The following is an 18,399-nucleotide window of genomic DNA, read 5'->3' on the forward strand; positions in this document are numbered from 1 at the left end:
CTCCGCAAGGTGGAATATATAATGAGGTGTAGTTATAGCGCTTTTGGCGATCCCCCCCCCCTGGGCTCCGATTTTGACAGATGGTTTTCCGCTTGCATATGTATTGATGGATTGTTTACGTTTTGCATGGTCAATATTTGGTGGAGATCAATTTGGGTGAATATTTTAGTTTATTAGAACACAGCCCGTGATTTAAAATGGAAATTTTCCTTCGAGAACAAGAAGCGTTCGCCAAACTCGGAAAACTAACTGTCAGTTTTCTTCGTCGATTCTTCTTCCACCTGGCTGTCAAAACGGGCTTATAACTTGACCTGATATCTTTACGGTCCTTGGTGCTCCGGTATTATAATCGGGAAGGGCTGGAGCGGGGTATAGAAAATTGTATGCGATTTGACATAACAATACTCAATGATGGCGCCCGGCAAACGCGCTAATAATTCACCTGCTAAATAAACACACCCTGATTTTGCGGCCGTTTTCGGTCCCCATTAACTGTGTATCTCGGGGACCGCCTGTATTTAAAAACCCACGCAGAGGATAACCTAAAAAATCTCAGATTAGAGGGAGTTCCCTGTAGAGCTGTCAGCTCTGAATGAAACAGCAATTTTACGTGATGCGAATAGCTCTGTTTACAAAATTGAGCTACTTTTGTAAAATTTTGCGGAGGGAGTTTCTCCTCTACGTCTATTTGCACGGTAAGTTTAACAATTATGTCATACAAGTTCTAGTATATGTCCTATTTTACCACTGTGATCTGTATCGAAACTGGTACACACACCACAGTCGAGTATTATAAAAGAAAACCAAGATGGCCTCTGATTTGCTCATCGTGAAATAATTAAACAAGAAGATAGACAAGAGTTGGAGATAAAATTGTGTTTTGTTGCTTAAAAGAAAAGTCACTTACCATTTTGTGAGATACATTTGTGAAAAGAGTGAAATTAATTTAAAGATTAAAAACATGTTATAATCTCTACACAAAAAACTTTATCTTTGCTGCTACCGTAACCAATACGGAATGAAGTAATCTTCGTATGTGACCAAATCTACCACACCATAATTGCTTTTTGTTTTATCAAATTAAAAATTTCATAATATTCATTCGAGTAAAAGCAAAGTTATACGAAAAAAATTGGCAGTGTAAGGACTTGAAAAAGTATTGCTACGAAATGTTTGTGGCAGTACAGAAAACAGCTTTAAAAGTAAAACCAAACATTACCTACAAGTGAAGTTGTAAGTGACGATAAGTTCATAATGCATGATAATGTATGTATATGCATAATTTGAAGGATGTTATTTCATATTCCGCATAGGATGTGCTATTGGAATTCATTCTTGTTGTAAATTGTCACTGTTGAATTTTGGTAGTCTTCCTAAATAAGGATTATTAAATGAAGTGAACAAATTGCGATAAAGGGTATATCTTTCTGTGTATATGTGTATGTGCGCGCGTGCGTGAGTGTGTGTGTATTTTTTTTGAATTAAAGATCAGTGAAAATAAATTGTTTCACTCGTAAATTGATGTTGATCGAGTAATCGGATATTTGTGTAGTTTGTAGTGCTACGACCGTCATTGAATTGCCGTACATACATTTTAACAAACAGCATACCAATGATAGTTACCAAAACTACACCTTTTTTGTAATAGATGATTACTATTGCAACATAGTTTAATATTTTAATATTCGAGAATTTTTTATAAGATTTGGAAACTGTCAAATTAATTTGGCACGGTAATATATGAAGATTACATATAATATATATATATATATATATATATATATATATATATATATATATATATATATATATATATATATATATATATATATATATATATATATATATATATATATATATATATATATATATATACTGTTTTTTTTCAGAGAAAAAATGATACGCTTCCTCAATGATGAACACGGGCAGTCGGATGTAACGGCTGAACACAGCAATTTACAAGAGATTATCAAGGTGCAGTCCTTATGCAGCCTACGAGAAAATGCTTCTACTTCTAACAGCGAACGATCAGCATCACCAGCTAAAAGTACTGCACTGAAAGTTCCAGATATCCAAAGTGAACGCAGGACCTCGCACCGTCTTTTGTCTTCAAATCGTTCTGATATTGTTGATGCTACAACCTCCCCACGTTTGATCAATCGACGGGATATGCGCGGTTTTGAGAGCAGTGAAAAAAGAATGTCGGCATTAGAAGACTCTTCTAATACCAGTATCATTTGTCGCTTGCCGTTGAACCGACTAGAGTCAATAATAGGATCGTTAAAAAATATGAAAAAAAGATCTGATCATATAGCTACTACTTTGATAGATATAGACTCGATTCCAGAAGAACCGGATCAAATCAATAGCTTTGCAGTAGATTTGGACAATGTAAAAGATGTGCCATCTACGAACAACATCGCGTACAAAGTGTTATGCTTGTATTGTGATCGAAGTTTTAGTAACCATAAACTGATGATCAAGCACACGGACCGGATTCATCGAATAGCAAAAGAACGACGAAGTAGTGCCCGTGTACTATCAACATTAGCGAATGGATCAGACGTTTCGACTTGTTGCAATTTTTGCCATAAAAGTAAGGCGTTAAACCTGATATCAGACGATCTACAAACATTATTTAAACATCTAATATCAGCTCATTCAGACCGCTATTATGCTTGTGAGCGTTGTACTATGCGTTTTCCGAATGATGCTGCACGAGACGCTCACATGGATGCTTTCCATCCATCTTCCACCACTAGGCGCCCAAAATCAAAAGCTGCTCTTAAAGCCTTCAGTCATACCCAAAACAATACTTCTCAACATTCAGAACATCTTGTCACGAATGCTATTAACATTAAAATGCTTAAAACAGGTGTGTACAGTGAAATTAATGATCAGGTGGAGTTTAACTCGGTTCGTCATTCAGTATCCAGTAGCCTGTCAAACAGCAATATTAAGTCAGAGTTAGCAGCTCAAAACATTTGTCTACGATCTTCGCTACGTAATTCTACGGCTCCTCCACCACAAAAGGTTACCGATAGTAACAAATCAAAGACAAAGGCCTTCAAAAAATCGGAACGTTTACTAAGACGAAATTCTGAACCCATGCTTCTTTCTCGATTGGGTATCACACAGCATAGATTACCACGCCAAAGCCGTCGTCTTATGGCTGCAGCCTCGTCGTCTGCCAATGTCACACTTTTGCCATCTGCTACTTCATCAACATCTACGACACAATCAATACATTCTACAACAGTTCCAGCATGTGCGAAATTTGCAGCAAAAAAAAAGAGCCTGGGAACGGCAAATGAAGAAGGACAGTCGTTCCAGAATTGCTACAATAAAATAATAAAATTGAAAACGATTCGTTCCTCGTTGACCGCCAATTCCGTAGTTTGCGATCCTTCGCTGACCGAAACTACGGAATCGAATAAAACATTAGCAAAGGGATCAGATGTTGCAGCCCTCGCGAATATTGCTGTTTTAAACACAGGATCATCTAGTGATGTGTCGGTTGGAATTTTTACCCGTGGTACAAATAGTAGTGTTTTTGCGAGCAATAATGATTGGGGAAACAATACAGCTAGCACAGGAAGTAATTCGTGTAACGGGAACAACTTATTGCAAGTCAACAATAGTGGCGTTTTTGATGAAGATTTCTACGATAATGTTACCCGAAATGTGAAAAATAATCTTTGTTGCCATTTAGATGGTAAATTAGAAGCTCTAACTCCCAATGCGCCTTGCCCGACGAGTCCAGTTGCTGTTATACCAACTGTGAGATCAACAGTTGTCAAGAGTCCAGTATCAAGCGATAGTAAAATTCATGAGGCAACAAACCTACCGGCTATCTCAGCCATGTTTCCTACTTTGTTAACGGTAGAACAGTATGGTCCGGAACCGACCCAAACGACGACTAACTCATCCATAATATCTTTATCATCGGCTTCGTCAGTGAAAACAAAGAAACCAGTCACAAAGAATTCATGGAAGTGGAAATGGGACTTTGTTAAGAAATACACTTACGTGAATGAAAATGGGCGAATCGTAAAAAAAATCAAGCAGCCTACAATAGGATTGCGCGATCTCTCAAAGCTTGACATGTGGACTCAATTGACCATGCGTACGAAACATGAGCTATTTCAGCATCAACGATCGATTGATAGTCGAAAACAGCTTCAATTATCGAAAACAAAATTTGGGATATCTGACGAAGGACATTCGATAACAGTAGCGGATGTTGGGGCTATTTTGCGGAACGAAAAAAGAGCAATGGTCGAACAATTGGATTGCCTATTGGATGCACGATCATTACCGCAAATAGATTTAGAACAGAATGAACAGCGAATAATAAAAATTGAACCAAGAGTTCAAGACAAAACGACAGAAGAAACTTGTTTTGTAGACGATCAACTTCCTAATGACACTGTATCGCGAGAAGAAAGTTCATCGCTTGTATCTTGGACAGATAAGAAAAACTCCAGTGAAGAATCCAAAAGTTTGGATTTTCTGCAAAATCTGCAACTTATGCAGCTTAACAGAAACGATCTACAAACTCGTGTCGTGTTAAGTGGAGAATGGGCTCGACCAAGATGTTACATTTGTTATGGCTGTGGTGCAAAGTTTAATTCTATTAAACAAGTAGAAGAGCATCGTATTTTTCGACATCCTCATGTACATTCCACCTTTTATGAGATAGTCGGAAGAGAACTCATTGAAAAGAGATTGTACAAGCATTTTTTCGTTCCTTTTATGGCACTGGCCATGCATCATTTATACTTTGTGCGACTGAGCAATAGCGAATTATTTTTGAATAGTTCTATGTTCGGCTCGAATTCTCAACACAAAGGGGAGTTTAGAATAAACAATCCTGCCGAAATTAAGAACGAAGATTCCTCGTCGAATGAAGCTACCTCGTTTTCCACATCAACCATCGCATCGTCTTCTTCGTATCGTTACTCAACGAATAGTTCAGTGGTCACTCTGATGGATAATTGTTCGAACGTTACGAATACGCTTACAAAATTTGACGATTTGGCAAATCATGATGTTGAAAATGAAGGAATCGGTATTCGCTCAGTGACTTGCAGTAAATGTCAAAAGGAATGTCAGAATCAAATAGTGTTGTATGCACATATACTCCACTGTTCCAATGATTACGTTTGGCTACAAGCGAAAAAACGGATGAAATATCGTCGTGCTAAACGGAGAAGGGGTGGCAATAGAAGCGCCGGAAATTGTGCATCGTCTTTGTTAACAGTGCCGCGAATAGCCCAACATCATCAGAATGCTGTGGGAAAAGAGGAATCAGCAGTTGTCACTCCGCTACCTTCTTTAGTGGATGAAAAGGGTAGTTTGAGCGTAGGTGCAGTATCTAGAACTATCATCATTAGCAGTAAAGACAGCTGCTCTAGTAGCAGTTGTAGTGTCAACGGTAGCAGTTATAAGAACACCAATACAAGTACCAGTAGCATTAGCAGTGGTGGTTCCGTGATCGATAATGAAATTTCCACATCGAATGGATCACAAAAATATAATAAGTCACCTAAACGAAAAGAAAACGATAGTAAGTATTTAAAACATATTGTTTTTTGCCACCATTGCACGTTAGGCAAGGATTTTCAGAATTTCACGTGTTATTGTAAAAAACTGATATATTTTTCAATTCTTGCAGGTGACATAGTGAAAAGGCTACTTGCAAATCTTCCAGCAAAACGGATTTCCCGACAGATAAATTTGCAAACAACGAAACAAATCATCAAACGATCTATGACACCAGCAAAAAAGTTTTGTTCTGAAGCAATGGTAGTAACTCCAAAGGTAAAAGGCCAAGGCGAACTTGAGAAAAATGATGCTGTAGTAAAACATCCATCAGCAGTTTGTGGTGAGCATGTAGCTGTTCAATCTACTGCATTGAAGAATGTTGCAGTTACGAATGGTAATAGTATTGATGGCACTAAAAAAATAACATCTTCAATTTCTTTATCAAAACGGGAAAAAGATTCTACAAAATTGAGATCTAAGAAAAGTGTGGCTGTACTGCCTTCTATGAACAACACGATGCATGTCTCGACTAAACAAACACAACAAAGTATGCGCAAAAAACATAATACTATGTTTCAACCTACTTTAGGTGTAGCGAATCATAAAAGAAGTTTAAACGATTTTTCTAATCGCGGAGAAAATTCAGTTAAATTGAAAGGGAAAAAAATGAAAAAGGTTAATCGTGTAGGGCTGATTAATAAGAATAGAATGATGTTGTGGAAACATAGCCAGCGTCAAATTATTAGAATAACCACTTCCAACGGCCATCATCGAATTCTGCGTAGTACTGGGAAACGTTTGCTACCGGTATCGAGATCAATATGCAATCGCAAGTATTCCTTGCGATTAGGCAGGGCGAATAACGAGATTAACAAAAATAGCATTTTGAATGAAAATTCATTGAAAAATAAAGATGAAGCATTGGATGAAAATGGATTTGTAATTTTGGATGATCCAGGAAAAGAAGCAAAAGTATGCAAAAATAGAACTGAAAAAAACAACATGGAAACAATGTCAAAAAAAGCTTCATTAGAAAAAAATAGATCCTCTAATCAGAACAATGATACAGACAAAAAAGTAGACCAGTCTATTAAAATTAATGAACGAGTTCCAACTGTTGTAACGATTGAATCTGAAAACTCTTTGAATAATCCATGCAATCCATTGCAAGTAACGCCAACCCAACCGATTAAAAACCAACACTTGAAAGATCCTCCATCCACACCCATTAAAAATAATGCTATCATTACCTTTTCACAAATTATAATCCCAGAGACATTGTCCTCAGTTGCAACAGTTTTAGAACCTAGTAAACCATTTACTACACAATTAGGTAATCAACCAATGGCATGCAAAAGCAAGAAGAAAAAATTAAACGATTGTATTGCGATGCTTACGGGAAAACTTTCAGAACGATTAGGAGTAGATTTTTTCAACAATGAAAACGATGTTATTAATAGCGTTGAAACACCGCAAAACAAACTGAACGATTCTTTATCTGTTTTAAATCTTGTCCAACCAATCAAATCAAATACTTCTACAATAGCTTCTGATGAATTCTCAAACAAACCAAAGGGAGCCGAAAGTTGCAAGACAAAGACACAATATTCTTCGATATACTCATCGCTTCCAGTGGCTGCAAATGATCTTTCCAATAATTCTTCAATGTTGTCGAACAGTAATAGCCCAGCCATAATTTCATTACACTCAAAAAATCATCATAACCATGTAAAATCTAATGATGTGGGATCCCTATCGCATGTGCTACCCGCAGCGATGTCACTGGGACAGTCTGTTTTGAATTTAGGAGAAGAACACATATCTGACGAACCCTTAAATTTGTCCAAATACGGCCTTGTTGAACGGGTGAATGAGGCACAGACAAAAGATTATAGTAACATTTTGAATATGACAGTGCCGCAGTCTCAACATGAATCTTTGATTTCATCAAATTCTACTTCGACAACACTCCAAACTAATCATTTAAAACAAGTAATTGTATCGTGTTCCCAAAATATAAATCGCTCGATTGAAATTACGACAAATATGTATCCACAAAATGTGAATAAATTAAAGGTGGTGCCACCTACTATATTAGATACCGTCAATACCATACCATCTAATGTGGGTGGTGGTAATATACCATCGTTAAAACTACCACCAGGGCTAATAATCGAGAGAGTGGAATATAAACAAGCACGGCCAATTATCACTAAGGAAGCACCATCTGTGACAATTGTAGCACGTCAACGTCCAGTACCGGTTCAACCGATGATGTCGGAAAGTAGTGCAACTGATTTAACAATGGAAGCTTTGACATCTGTAACGCAAGGTTCAAATTTTAATAGCACCTCCAGCAATCTTACTCATTTTACAAAGCCTTTGCCCAACTGTAGTTCATTTGTTCAATATAAATCTGATTCAAATCACTTGAAAGTCACAGGTAAATATACTGATGCAAATGTTATTCCACGACGCTCTGAATTAACTAAAGACCATTTAGTGCCGACATCTAACACCTCAGACTCGATATCTGGCGGAGGATTATGCGGAGAAAATCATATATCTGTTACTATTACTGAATCGAATACACCTCATCATAAGCGAATATCGGATATTGAAAATCTGCAACAAACCGTTGATTTGACTCCTGATCATAATCAAGTGGTTTCATCAGGTTGTTTGCCATCACGCAAAGCATTGATAAATTTGACGACCAAATCAACAAATCCACCTTGTAAATCACCATCAATTGCACTATCACCATTACATACAACATCAATGAGCGGAATCGGGCGTATGGTTGGATCAGTGGAAAAAATAACTCAACCTGTTACAACACTAATTATACCGCAAGTCCCCATGCCATCGCTCAGTCAGGCAGCACATCCCACAAAGCGTGCACGTCGTAAAAGCGTGTTTGTACCATTGCCTGTACCATCCGTAGAACCTAATCGCGATGGTATGACTAAACATTTGATCCATTCACATCCATCTGCAATTACTGCAGCCTCATCAGCAATATCCAATAACGCTAAATTGTTATCGTCTATGTCGTTATCCTTTGTTACGCCTGGTTTATTGCCAGTAACGACAACACAAATGTTAGAGCCTTTCAATGTGCAGCGACTTGCTTCTATTAAACTTCCAGCACATCTTCAACCTCCAGTGATACCGCCGTTGAAAATACCAGATACGGCAGCATCCTCTACAGCTTTGTTGGAAAAAATTTTTCAACCTACACATAGTGAAGTATTATCAACTGGACTAGCGTTGAAAAAAGATTCACAGTGTGTGAATACGAAACAGTTATCCATACAACCCTCTCCAATGCATACAAAAGATTACAACAAAACTGTCGAAGAAAATTCGAATTTTATTTCTTTTCCAATGCCTACGAATTCAAACATAAATGGATTATCAAAACAAATTGAACAAGTGTCTAAAACAAACACTGCATTATGTATGAGAACTGAAGAAACAAGACCATCAAATATGGCTATTAAATCAAATGCTTCGTCTGGAATGAGTAAAAGCGGTGGTCGCATAATGAAACGTAGGGCGTCTGTAGCTGATTTGCAAAGAAAAGCGCTGATGGAACAAATTTGGAATCAGTCAATTTTGGATAAAATGATGCATGAAAAAGACACACGAATTGTAAGTGAAAAAGAAAACGAACAGGAAGGAGTTAAAATACAAAATGCTCCAATTGATACTGTGATAGAAAAATCGAATAATTTAAACATTTTAGACGAACAAATGAACCATACAATCGGTGAAATTACTATAATTCCACAGATTAATCTAAACAATCCTTCCAACTCCGCTAGCGGGTCGAATCCCAAAAAAAAGGAAAATCAAACCATAAAAGAAGCATGTTCGCTCGAAACCGATATTTTATCAAAAACAAACGTTATTGCACCTGTAAAACATTGCAAAACAATAGCCAATAAGAGTATCGAGATTTATCATCAGCTGCAGAGTAGTACAGTTATTACACCAACAATGGTACAGGAAGAACGAAAAGAAATAACTAAAATGCCCCAAAACACACACATAGACTACAATCAACAAACTAACCACATAGAACAAGAAAAACAGAACTCTTCGATACAATCTGGCTGTACGTTACAACATTCAAAACCAAATGTTGACAAAGAACAACATGCACTATTGACTAATGAGATAGAACCAGCTGTTCTTACACCATCGATAAAGGTTCCTAGCAATATTAGGTCTATTGACGGGGTCAAAGAAACGCAGGAAGAGAGTTCTGTTGATGCATTTGTTAGCCAGGTAAAAGCATCTCCGACCAAAATTATACGTAAACGTCGAAAAAATGAACTAGCATCAATACTCTCAGACCAGTTGTTGGAAAGCTTTAAAGAAGTTGATAAATCGAGATTGGATGATCTTAAGCTGTTGCATGATTTAACATGCGAAACGCCAGATGTAAAATTTTCTCTTGAACAAATCCCCCAATTAGCTAAGCGTAAATCAAACCCTCGAATGCCAGACTTGTTAATTCATGATTCATCAAAAACAATAACTTCATCAAGCACTGCACAAAAGAAAGTTTGCTCTTCTAAACGACTGACTAAAGACAAAGAACTAACGCGATCAGAATTATCTGTAAAAGAAGCGAATAATAAATCCATGAATGAAATATCTATCAACATTACAACCTCATCTAGTAAGGTTATAGGCACCCAGACAAAAGAAGGAAATCCAGAATTCATCGCAAAAAAATATGATTCTTTAAAATATTCCTCTACTGATATAAAGTGTTTGGCCAACTTTAGTTCGAAAGCAAACGAAAAAAATACGACAAATGAACGTTGTGCACAATTCAACATCGAAAATAACACATTGGCCGAACAGTTAACAGGTAGTAAGACAACCCGGTCAAAAACACAATATTCATGTAATTCGACGAAAACGGTCGCAGCTTGCTTACAAAATAAAAAAACAGAGAAAATCAACATCCAAGGTTTTAAAACAACAACACTAAAATATCATAAACCAACTGATTCAGCAATTGGAAAAGCTCGTGCTGGAGACAACAACAGTCTTTGTAAAGACGATTTGGATACCAGTACTACAAATTTAATAGCAAATGACCCAAAAAGAATTATGTCTCGTCGGAAATCGATTTTTGTTGACTGCGACTTGTCTCAGTACGTTGAGAAAGAAGAGCGGAAAAACAAAACAAAATCAAGTAACTCGTCTATTAAAGATGATATTATGTTGACATCTCGGCCAGGTACACGTAGCCAAGGCCAGTTGGGTCTAGATTTAGTGCAGAGCTTCGTTGAAACAACAATGAAACCACGTGATCCTCGTAGACGGATTTTACAGCAACGTCGCGAGGAAGATTTTTGTCTGGTTAAATCCGATGGAACAAAACTAAGCATAGCCAAACAAGTGAAAAATGTTGGAAAAAATATTACGGAGCAAGAAGAAAACATGGTTAAATTAACAGACCGATATGGTGCTGTCGATGACATACCAAAAGATATTGACGAAAAGCAGACTCCTGTAGCTGATGTAATAGAAAAAAAAGCTCCTTTGCGAAGAATCAGTGCCCGGAGGGCTTCTTTATGTGTACGGTCAACTATGAGTTTGATAAGTTCTCAAGAAAAGTATAGTATAGTCGCCCCTCCGGCGGAAGTAACACCTAAGGAAGACGAGCATCTGCATGATATCGGAAATGAAGTAAAACGTATTTATAAACGTCGAGCTTCAATTTATCAGATACCAAATGAATTCCAAGAACATGGATTGGGTAACTCGGAGGAACTGAACCCTCGAAAATCGACATTGCACAGGGAGGAAAATACTTTGAAGAAAAAAGATATTTCATCGAATAAATCCACCAACCGCCGCTCTAAAACTCCAGTACCAACAGATTGGAAGCGTCGCAATCAGCTCCCGTTAAATGGCACCTCGGAACCTCTAATTGAATCCTTACTACAGTTCACACCCAGTATTGAATCCAGCACTCCAAAACGAAGAACAACGAAAAATAGTCAGATCGCAGAAACTGTTTCAAAACTTTTTAACATTCAGGAGGAAATTATGTTAATAGACAGTTCCAGGCGGAAACCTAGAAAAGTAAATCCTTCAACAGTACCCTCCAACAATACATCAGAAATATCTTCAAACCAGGAATCATGCAAAAAGACAATAGATAGGACAAATTTTAACGCATTCGAAAATCAAAAGAGCGAAACAATGTCTTTGTATGATACTTCAGCAGTACCATCAACTCAGAAGCCAACAAAATTATCTTCATTTTCCAATGATAAGAACGGATCACCAAAAGCTATAAAAAAGATAGTGGAAAATACAATCATCAACACGACAAACTCATCAAACGGTTCAACTGATTACTCTGACGATGATAACATGTCTCTTGCTTGCTTTGCGGCTCGTAGTAATGCTGTTCAACATCAATCGACAGATTTGTTTGCTAAACCTCCAAAAAGTATACAGCTGTGTATTACAGGACGTGCTACGTCAGTGTTTGCCGATGATGAAAGTACAACGAATACTGAAGCCTTTGATGAAGACATGATGAGTGTTTCTACTGAAATTCCCACAGTAACCAACAAATCAAGATTGGGCAATCGTGGTGTAAGAAGCAAACGGCGAAAGTCGCAAAAACATTCAACTAGCAAGATTAAACGCCAACAAGTAAAGTCACAAATGCAAAATAGCAAACCAATACAATCTTTCAATTGTGAACTTTGCCGAAAAGTATTCAAAAAACAAGACGCGTATAATAAACACCGCATGACGTTGTCACACATCGCAAAGCTATCAGAACAAGAATATCTAGTGGCTCAACAAAATCAGGGACCAGATCATTCTTTGCACCTGGTCAATGATATTTTGCTGCAAGACACAAAAACAAACCAAGGAAACCTTATTAATACAGGATCAATTGAATTAAATGAAAAACTGTTGGGAATTCCTGCGGTGCCGACGGCTGTCCCCACAACTTTATCAACAATGCCTTCATTAGCAAAAACATTGATGGAGAAAAAAAAAGATCACACTGAAAAACCTGTAAAAGAACTCAGTCAAGAAGAAAAATTGTTCTACGAATGTTGTTCAATGCTAAAGGAGTCTAATTCTAATGAAAATGATAAGTTAAAAAGTGTAACCACCATGACCTTGAAATCAAATGAAGCGAATCTTTCGGATATGTCAAGCATAATTCACATAAATGGAGTGAATAATACATCAACTCCTGTTCTTTCTACTAATTTAGCATCATCCATGGAGCAGAATCCGATGCGATCATCGACCGTTAAATGTAGTGTGATGGACGAAATTGAAACTACTCACAATGACGTCACTCTTACTCAAGAAGAACCAATTAATCAAAAGAAACAAAGAGAGTTAGATGGGAACGTACATTTTATGACACATACGTATGCTATACCCAACCAGTTAGGAAATGATTCAGCACAAATCTCGATGCATACCTCGATGGTTAGTGGTACTAGTGGTAGTATAGCTAGTGGTAGTAATAACAATGGCTGTAATGCAAAAATTAAAACTAAAGGAGCACTGAAAGGATATGACAATTTCAAAGTATCAATACCAATGTCGGGCTTAACCGTGATGTCAGCTAACGCAACAAACAACTGTATCAGTATTGGCAAAGAGTCACGCTTGGATACTCTTGCCGATGTTGCGTTGTGTGGTGACATCCCCAAAGAATTTGGCATTGTAGAACAAAGCGAAGAAATCATCTCTACTTCAGTTAAAGATAATGGAAACGCATGCCCTGCAGCGCGTCTTAGGTTTCCCCTGGTTGAAACGGTTTCAATGACAAACGATCAAGCACATGCATCATCTCCAAGATTATTAGAAACGATTAAAACCGAACGCAATATTGAAATGAAAATTAACAAAATCACAGAAAGGCGTACCGGCATTAGTATGCCAAAATCTGTAAAATTAAATAAGACTGGCTTTTTAAAGAACCGAGAATACACTTCAAAATTGCCAAAAAAACCTTCCTCCAGATGGGTTACAGGGCCATATCGAAGAAGAATGCATAAAAATAATCCTCCTCTCAGCACAGTTGCCGATGATGGAGAAGATGTGTATGCTTTTCAAGACTCTCCATGTGACGGCGTTTTACCTTCGTCCTACTCATCTAAGAAAATTATTACATCCATACAGAATCAAAATTTGATGAAAAAGGAAGAGGGCTCCAAGCAAAACTTAAAGCACAATTCATCTACTATTCAAGCCCCTACGTTAGAAGATCACGAAGATAGTCAGATGTCAAGTTTGAGTTTTTCTGATCGTGATGATTTTGTCTATGGTACAAATACGATGAGTGAAGAAGAAGAAGAAAAAGAAGAAGAAAAAGAAGAAGAAGAAGAAGAAGAAGAAGACGATAAAAACAGTAGCATCAGCAGTAGTGAACAAACCATGCCAAAAAAATTAACAACTGCTGATGTTCAGAAAAAAAGTCTTATTATGGGTCGTATCTTTAAGAAGGGTGGAGCAAAAGATAAGCTTATAAATGATTCAGGGGTGAGAAAAAAATCAATCAGCGTTCCAGAAAATATTATCGAGCCGACAAAGGATGCAGGAACAGCAGCAAACAGTTCAAAATCGTCATCAACAGTCAAGTCCCCAGCAAAAGACTTTGATAAGCTATTCGACACATTAAAAAATGCTGCTGATCCATCATGTGAAGGTAACAGTAATGAATCCGCTAGCGAATATGATAATCTGCACAAAGGTTCGTTTTGTGCGGAATTATTTGAAACTTCTGATAATAATATCGAGGTCAAAGTATCCAAACAAGATATTAATACACGGCAGCAGTATCGCGTGGTGCAACAAAAGCACGAATCGAAAAAAAACGGAGAGGATAGATTACGTCGCCAAAGAGCAGCTCATCAAAAAAATCTAACGGAAACGTGGGATTCTGAGGAGTTTGAAGACTTTCAAACTGACGACATTATTAAATTAATCAACATAACTGAAGATAATGAAGTAAATGACCATATATCGTCTAAAATAAAGGGTCCTGTTTCTAGGTTAGCCGAAGAAGCCATCGTTACTCAGTCATCACTTATAAGGGACTTATGTCAAAATGAAAGGCAGCTGCGAAATACAGAAAAAATCTCCGAAAAGCATAGTGGTTTGAAACAGGGAATGCAATCCCTCAATGAAAAAAAAACTTCCAAATTAGACACTGCGGTTACGGATGACACTATTCGGAAGGTTATGGAAAGTGTCATATTAGAAACAATGGGTAAAAGTTGTAATATAACCAAACGAAAGCCCGTTGTAGCCATTGGGACGACTCACAGTATAGAGTTGAATAATAAACCACTTCATCTTACATGTAATAATGATAATAGTGTCCATAACTGTCAAACGCCAAATGTGTCTACAGAAGATGTTTCATTAGCCTTAGAATTAACATCTCTAGAAGAGCATACATTAGAATCCAGCGTAGTAATATCTTCAAAAACGATAACAAGCAAGTTCAAGCAAAAACTAAATTCATCATTGCATCATAATCCAAGAGAATCTGTACCGCCAATTTCATCTGGTGAGAAAGATAAAGATCACAATGCAATAGAGCTAAACCACCTGATAAACGAATCGTATTATACAGCTGATGCTCTCCATGATTCAAGCATCAAATCACACACTGTAAATAATAATAATAACAATAATAACACCAATAACAATAATGGTAGCAAATGTAATAAACTACCATCAAAAACAGTGAAAGTAAATAAGAGTAAGAGAAAACCAAAAACTACACAAAAAGAGAGCATCTGTAAAATTTCTTCGATGTCAGCTCGAAAACAACGCAAAGCCGCTCCAAAAAAAATGAAAAACATTGCTTACGACCCAGATAGTGACTATGAGCAGAGCATCAAGAGTAAGAAGGTAAAAAGTAAATTATTGGAAAATGATATTGAAGCTAACTTGAAGATAGAACAGCTTCAAACAACGTTGATGAATTCTAATGATAATGGCATTTTGTTAACGACGTCTCGCCGTAAGCGAAATGCTGGAGATATGTTGTACTATTGGTCATCTAGCAGCGACGAAGAGTTACATGTAGAAGGAAAAAATCTTGTTGGTGGAGCGAAAGAATATGACGACATTAAAAAAAAAATTGGTCGTCGACGCCATTGTAAATCTGTCACCATTAATTCTTCATTAGGGAACAAACGTGGTCGTAAAAAGAAACAATGTGAAAGCTCAAAATCAATATCGAATGTAGGTAATGCCAGTGATGGTGCTATTAGCCCCCAAAATGATAAAACTGTATTGAAAAAAATGCAAGTAAGCTCATCAAGCAAAGAAATGCGTTCTTTGGCCACTGTTGAAAGATCAAAGTCATTAACAGTAATGTCAGCAAGCAAGACAGGCTGCAAAAAGCAGCTACTTACAAAAATTGAAAATGACAACTCATTGTTAGTACAGAAAATTCCTATGCAAACAGTAGAAGAAACATCTACTACCAGCAACGAGCAATTGCAGCAACATGGCTGGATAATGGGCGATTCACATAAAAAGCTCGTAACGATGTTGGCACATGCTAAAGGAAAACATGATAGTCGAAAATTCACGAACAATCGTAAAAAGTAAAAGAAAAAAATGATAGCAAACCCTAATTAGACAAGTATAGTATAGTAAGTATGTCCTCATATGTTCAGTTACGTATTATACACTGCAATTTGCCTCACGGTAGAGTAGACATAATGTGTGACAGTAACAATGTTTTGATGTTTAGCGTCAATGACTGTCTAAATCAAAATTGGAAGGATGCATTAATTATCAGAAGTTATTGTAAAGCCGAGCATATTTTACAGTAGCATGTAACAATATACGTGGAAGAACGATTTTTAATAGTTTCTTCTCCTCACCAATATCGGGTTACTCACGGATTACACAACCGAGACGTAATATATGACTAAGATTTCGAATGTTAGTAAATGGTATCATGAAAAAGCAAAATGTATTATGTATACTAAAATGAACTATTATTTTTACTTCGAATAAAGCAACACATAAGCAACACATTGTATATTCTTAGGTATTAAGTCCTAGTTAATCGACCACAAGTCGCACATAATAGTTTAACACACATTACCGCGATAACAAAATTTATGTTTGCTAGTTTTGAAAAATTCACAACAAAGTTGAAAAATGGTAGATACGAAAGAAATATAAATTACTGCATATCAGAATCAATATTCTGACAAAGCATGGGTGTAAAATTGAGAAGTACACACAAAAGATTTATAAATCATTTTATTTTCTATAAATTAAACAATACTGCAATATTTCCATCATTTCCGTTAAGGTATACACGATATGGTGAAGCATTTCAGAAATAGAAATAATAACAGAAATAAGTAATAACACATTATATTCCAAATGTATCGAATATGACACGTGTAACATTGTACAGTACTTTTTAAAGATAATACAATCTAAATGTAACACATAACAAAATATGGAATAATCATAAACTTCATCATGTATATTAAATCTGTACTCATGCCCAATGTATGAGCTTTGGCAAGGGAAATCAATGTGTAAAACAGATACGTATTTATTAGTTCAAGTAAATAAAACAGGAATCTTCTAAAATTTTGTAAGACGTGGATTTGATTTTGAGCCTGGAAAAAAATCCATCAAGTTGCACTTGTTTGACGATTTATTCATTTTACTATATTGCATTTGTTGTAGCTAATTCTTCAAGCAGGCGAATGATGTTAGGATTCATTTTTATTTGTTTGACACGTAATATGGATTGCAATTAATACCAAAAAATGTCTTTCACACACAGTATATACGTTTGATGCACAAACGATTTTATTTGGTTATACCATGTTGAATGTGCATCGGATATGAGGCATTTGGTTTGATTCTTCTAGTTTGTGATCACAGTAGTGTGAAGATTTAATGTTGCACCGAAACTAATAAACAAACACAAACATTTTATGTAAAGATAACATCGTATAAAATATTTCATTAATGTAGCACTTGCAAAAAATCACTATGTATAGTTGAGCATAAGTATACTTGTAGAAAAATGTATGTAATTTAATTAATAATATATGCAATTAAGAATGATCTCAATGAAGGCAAGTAATATGGACTAATCAGGCGCAAGAGATACGTGACGTATCACTGTAACATTTTAAACGATTTGTGTGGCAAACTTGGGCAGCATTTGCGTATAACGAATCGTACAATGTATTAAGTCTCGTGCTTTAGGTGGAGGTACACTAAAGGGCATAAATCAATATTTTATGTATAAAATAAAGTTATAAAATCAATAAACATTAGTAAATCGGAATCTGTAGTTTCATCTTGCTTGATAAGAGTATAAATATTTTTTTCAAAACATCAATATATGAAATTGAAAGATTGAAACATACAAAGGCTAGATGAATTGTGAATCTGTGTCTGATTAAAATTAAATTGTCTTTGTAGAACAAAAACGAACAGCAAAGTAATTGAAAAATGCAAGAATCCTCTCAGAACTATGTTTTACGACTGCCATGTATGTTAAGTTCACATGGCGGTATGCTAAAAGTACACATGAAGAAGATTAGAATTGTGCTGGTTAAGGGCAGTCTTCACGACTAAACAAAAGTTACAGTTAGTACTTACGATTATCCTTCTATTGTTTAATGTACACAATCATACATAAATAAGTGACATCCTCAACATATAATCGCATGGATATTATTCTTATCCCAATTGAATAGTAAACGATGCCTTTATGCTAAGTATTATGTTATGTGTTAATCTTCAATAGTTGTTAATTTCTCGGTACAA

General features: G+C 36.3%; 1 protein-coding gene across 6 annotated transcripts; it reads left to right on the forward strand.

The window, feature by feature from the left end:
• The first annotated feature begins 607 nt into the window (after nucleotides 1-607).
• Nucleotides 608-18,325, forward strand: LOC121594795. 6 transcript variants are annotated; one of them, XM_041918474.1, is made up of 3 exons: nucleotides 608-695; nucleotides 1,890-5,569; nucleotides 5,678-18,325. In XM_041918474.1, exons 2-3 carry the CDS (start codon nucleotides 1,897-1,899, stop codon nucleotides 16,192-16,194), a joined length of 14,190 nt encoding a protein of 4,729 aa, XP_041774408.1. In that variant the 5' UTR covers nucleotides 608-695; nucleotides 1,890-1,896; the 3' UTR covers nucleotides 16,195-18,325. The 6 variants fall into 6 exon arrangements, with proteins under 6 accessions (XP_041774408.1, XP_041774404.1, XP_041774405.1 ...); XM_041918470.1 differs by lacking the exon at nucleotides 608-695 and adding an exon at nucleotides 758-1,266; XM_041918471.1 differs by lacking the exon at nucleotides 608-695 and adding an exon at nucleotides 758-1,233.
• The last annotated feature ends 74 nt before the right edge of the window (nucleotides 18,326-18,399 follow it).

Source organism: Anopheles merus, chromosome 2L (assembly GCF_017562075.2).
Source record: "Anopheles merus strain MAF chromosome 2L, AmerM5.1, whole genome shotgun sequence".
Lineage (NCBI taxonomy): Eukaryota > Metazoa > Arthropoda > Insecta > Diptera > Culicidae > Anopheles > Anopheles merus.

What these genes read in the sequence shown, in the direction of transcription:
- LOC121594795 (XM_041918470.1), top strand. An exon ending in TAAACGAAAAGAAAACGATA is followed by an intron (nt 5,570 to 5,677) that starts GTAAGTATTTAA and finishes CAATTCTTGCAG; the next exon opens with GTGACATAGTGAAAAGGCTA.